The sequence below is a fragment of the Sebastes fasciatus genome, chromosome 4 (assembly GCF_043250625.1).
Source record: "Sebastes fasciatus isolate fSebFas1 chromosome 4, fSebFas1.pri, whole genome shotgun sequence".
In the NCBI taxonomy this organism is placed as follows: Eukaryota; Metazoa; Chordata; class Actinopteri; order Perciformes; family Sebastidae; genus Sebastes; species Sebastes fasciatus.
In genome coordinates, this window is record NC_133798.1 from 17,232,323 (window position 1) to 17,237,195 (window position 4,873).

At 40.2% G+C, this 4,873-nt stretch overlaps 1 protein-coding gene across 1 annotated transcript; it reads right to left on the bottom strand.

Moving 5' to 3' along the window:
- Positions 1-627: 627 nt before the first annotated feature.
- LOC141765966 (hepatic and glial cell adhesion molecule-like) lies at positions 628-2,347 on the bottom strand. Its single transcript, XM_074632332.1, has one exon. The coding sequence runs from the start codon at positions 2,212-2,214 to the stop codon at positions 1,192-1,194; it is 1,023 nt and encodes a 340-aa protein (XP_074488433.1). The 5' UTR covers positions 2,215-2,347; the 3' UTR covers positions 628-1,191.
- Between the last annotated feature and the right edge of the window lie 2,526 nt (positions 2,348-4,873).

Below are 4,873 nucleotides of genomic sequence, written 5' to 3' on the forward strand. Positions count from 1 at the left end.
TGTCCTGGTGCTGTTAATACTTGTTAGAGCACCAAATGTGTATCCATCCGCCGCTAAAATTAGTCCCCAACTGATACACAATTTAATCTTGATTGAGAAATGCTAAATCTACAGTGGCCAGCTGTTTTATAAAATTATTTTCTCTTTTTTTTTTATATCTGTATGCATCTTTTTTTAAGATTTATGTCTTTGGTTTGAACCAATAAACTTGGAGCTGTGTGACACAGACAGGTTTAAGGAAGTTGGAAAGTGCTGTAAGTAAGGGATAATGTACAGCGAGCCGGTCATTGTTGTGAAAGAATTCCGGCTCGCTGTACATTTTTCCGCTTATTACATGACTACTTACTTAAGTAATCAATATTTTGACACAAAAACGGTCCGCCAGAGTCCGACATCAGAGCTGCGCCCATAGCAACGGTCTGCTATACATAGTAGTCTGTTATAGAGAAATTACAGACCGCAGAACGCAGCGATTGACCAATCAGAATCGAGTATTCAACAAAGCCGTGTGATAAGACAGAATAATGTTTGTTGGTTTTGGCTTTCTCATGGCATTTCTTGACATTAAAAAAAAGCCATATTCTTTAATCTATTATATCAAATATTTTACGCAAAACTAAAAAATTTTTGTCTGGAAATTGCTTTATTTACAACACAGAAACACAATGGCTCTGCAGTGAAAGAATTCATAATAAAACAGATAAGACCATCAGTAACATTAACAAATCAGAACAATACATCAATATTGAAATTCCTCCAGCACAGTTTCTTGTATCATAATATATACCACGGATCAGATGGCATCTCCTTTACAGTATATTCCCCACCAACCCTTGACCCTCCACCGCCATAACGGCTACATTGAAAACATTAACAACAAACCTTCAACATAGATAAGCCACGATATCACATTTAAAGTTGCTGAGACAATAAAGATTATGCTGCCTCAAGTTCTACCTCCCAGGCCCACAGCTTATCACGATTAAGCCCATGTTCCTAGACACAGATACTTCCATTGTCAATTTACTACAGTACATATGTATATATACAGAAATATTAAAGTGATAAAGAATGTGTAGATTAAAGTTGTGGACAAAAATAAGAATTCTCATAAGCAATTTTCTTCATATAGATAAAAAACATGCCTCTTTGTCTTAGTTCCTGAAAGGATGATAAGAGAGGAAGGTACATTCAGACATTTGGTGTCTGGGAGGTCTTCGTCCTCGGCTTCGGCACAGGTGAAGGTCGAAGTCCTTCAGCAGCTGTGGACAGCTGTGCAGGCTTGTTTTCAGTCTGAGCTTCAGGCTGAGAAACACTCTCGTAACAGGCTTTGGGTGAAGAACTGGGAGCCAGCGGTAGAGGCTCCTCAGTCGGTTGCATAGTCTCGTACTCATGGTTGATGGAGCCAGGCTCTCGTTTGTTTAGAGAAACCATTCTCAGCTCCTCTTCATCCCTGCGTCTCATTTGGGTTTTGATGCGTCTGTGGCAGCAACATAATGTGATTATTATGGTGAGCAAAAGTAGAATGAGACCTGCTCCTCCTGCTATCACTGCCGCAACAGTTTTGCGTGTAAAACAGAACAAAACTGGTGGTAGTGGTGTTAGACTTTTACAGATTGGACGAACAGTGTCACTCGTCTCCTTGCTGCCTTTGTTTGCTACGCTGCATGCGAAGTTCCTCTCCCCTTTCAGCCGGTCCAGGGATATGCTCAGTGTTTGTCTTGTTTCGCCTGTTAAGGTCTTTCCATTGAGCGTCCATGAGAACACCAAACCCTGAGGTTTAGCTTCATGGCAGTTTAGATTCACAGCACTAGACTTGGGGTCACACGTGTAAGTGAGTTGAGGTTTTGAGACCTTGTCCATCACACAGAGACGACCAGTCCATGATTTAGCCGGTGCACCATCGGGATTCAACAAGTTTGCTTGGTAAGTTCCTGCACTTGAGAATTTGAGGTTCTTCAGCAAAAGAGATCCGGTTGCAGAGATGTCCTCCAGCTTTCCAACAGACACGTTGCCTTGCTGTCTGTAGAAAATGATTGTGTCATTATGAGTCCATTTCAGTATATGTTTGTTTGTCAGTCCCGCATAGACAAACGGTAGAGTTAGACTCTGTCCAACTACATCATGAAGATCACAAATTCCCTTGTTTTCAGCTGAGAGGTTGATGAATCCTGACAGAATGATGACACCAAATGCGGCAGCAAAACACGCCATGATATACAAGGGTAGACCAAGGTATCCGTATAATAATCACTTGAGTCTAATCTCTGATTTTCAAGCCCTGCTCGGGAAGCAGTCCTATCGAGATGAGTTGTTATTTTTGCAACTGGCACATAAATGACCGACTTCGGGCCCTTTCAGAGAAGTGAATCTTGAGTGGGAAGGAAACTGTATTAGTCAAGAGTCTGCTTTCAGTTCTCTGATGGTGACAGAAAGCATTGTCAAAGTCATGTGGCAACTAACATTTTCTGCCCACGTGAAGAAATCACAGGAATATATATAGAAATATGTGTCTTATGTCGCAATTCACTGCAATAAGCATGACCTTATGGCAAAACTGTTGCAGTTAAAACCTTGCTGAATGAACCACTGAAACCACATGAAACTTGTTTAACTTCTGTTTATAAAAAAGAACTCTAGTTGAGCAAGCTTTCCCATATTGTGAAGTGTAGCTTATAGATATTCAGTTTCTGGTTTTGTTAATTTTAGAGTAGTGAGACATACATAAAATGAGGAAAAAACAACAAGAAGAATAAAGGGAAGTGAAAAGGGTTCGCGTTAGGGTTCAGTTAAAGAGTAATGTCTAATATACAGTACAACTGACACTTTGTTAAACATTTTGTTACAAGTAAGCATTTGAAATATTGCTATTTGTCACCCCAATGTAAAGAAAGAACCCAAATTGTATAAATATGCAACAAAAGCTAGAGATAGAGGTAAGTTTAGGCTGAAATCAGGTTAGAGGTTGTTAACAACTCCTTCTGCTTTGACCACAGACTTTTTAATGTTTGCATTTATGTCTTTTATTTGACAGATGACAGTGTAGAAATGGGGAAGAGGGAGAAAGAGACCGTATGATATGCAACAAAGGTCCCAAAGCCAGAATCAAACTCGGGACATTGCGGTTATACGGTACGCTCTGTAACCACTCGGGACTCCGACCACAGACTTTTTGTAAGTCAGTTGCGGAGAGCTAATAACTCAAAACCATTGATACTTAAACTCATAGTGTATGAACACTAGTATGTAAAACATGACACATACAACCCTAACCTCTCCCCTGAGTCTTAAATGGTATCTTTTAAATATTTTATAATGGATTTTTTACAAGAATATTTGTTATCCTTGGAGGAGTATTATATTTAATTGTACTTGTGCCCGTACACTATGACCTACATCCTTAGGATGTAGTTTAACCATATCCTAACCGTACCCATTAAAGGGTTACTTCACCCTCGTATTCTGCCACTCAAGCATCTAGCAAGTTAAAGACACTTTCCTCTGGAGTCAGTGAACCAAACATGAGCGGAACAAGAAAAAAAAAAGGAAATGTTGGACATTCATCCAGAGGTCAGAACCACAAGTCAAGTGGGATGCTAATGTCGCTCTGTATTTGCTGGCTATTTAAGAATGCAACTGTTCGGCATTGGCATTGTCACGGCCGCTGGTATTTGGTACGGCTATACTCGGCATCCGTTAGCGTCGGTATGAAACACACCAGGCGTTCCATTAACTATAACGTAAACCCATCCGCGGTAACAATGAACGCTCTGAGAAAGTGCACCGGGAGTGTGGTGACGTAGTTTAAAGAGCAACAGAGACACACCGGGCGGGTGGGAGGGAAGGTGGATGGGTCCAACAAACACAAGACTTTCATCCAGGAGACCGCCGTTCGTGTCCCGTGCGTCACGTTACAATCAGCTGTTCGTTCGTGTCCCGTGTTCACAACGTTCAGTGTCATTTTCACTGTACAAACATAGTAGTTTTAAGCCCAACCATGTGTTTCTTTCCTAAACCTAACTACGGTGTTTTTGTTGCCTAAGCCTAAAGTGGCGTCAAGGGGCATGACAAACTGGCGGTATGTGACGAGTTGGGATGAGAACGTGCTGGTGTATCAGGGCTGTATATCTTTGAGTTTGTTTTGAGCTCATTCTGCCCTTCACCTAATGCAACTTTAATTCTTAGAACATTAAACAACATTTGCTTTAACTCAACATTCATATTTTGGTCTGTTCTTGATTGAAATCTTGGCTTATGTCAAACTGCTAAGGTGAACATCTCAGACTTTGCACGTATTTTGAATCAACATGGATTTGGAAGAATGACTAACTCTGCCAGGTTATAACGGGCATGATGTGTGTTCTGCAAACAGAACGCAGCCACCAATACACAGTTTAATATATCAGCAAGTTCAGAGTATATTAAGTTACTGAAATATTATGAAAGGAGTTCCAAGATTTATCATCAGTCAGATATTTCCCTGCTGGCTTTTTGCATTATTCATCCTGGTTATTGGTTTTTGCCTGTCAAAGAATACAAATGACTTTTATTTGTCCACTCTAAATTGGTTTAGCCAGGGCTGTCTATTCTGATAAGCCAATTGAATAATGAGAGGCCTCTTGTAAATATCTGTTGCAAATGCTTTTGTTTGTTTTTATGGGTATTTTGTAATTAGAGACGGGGATATGCTGTCAATTAAAAACATAATTAAATCATTTTAATAAATCTTCTCTTGAGACAAGAGCTGTTGTACAGAAATCCCATTTTACTTTTAGCAAACAATAACAAATGCTCCAGCCAAACCCAGTTATATTCTGACCTCATGTGGCTCTGTCTCAATCCAACGCATCTCCATGTGGCACATTTTCCTTCG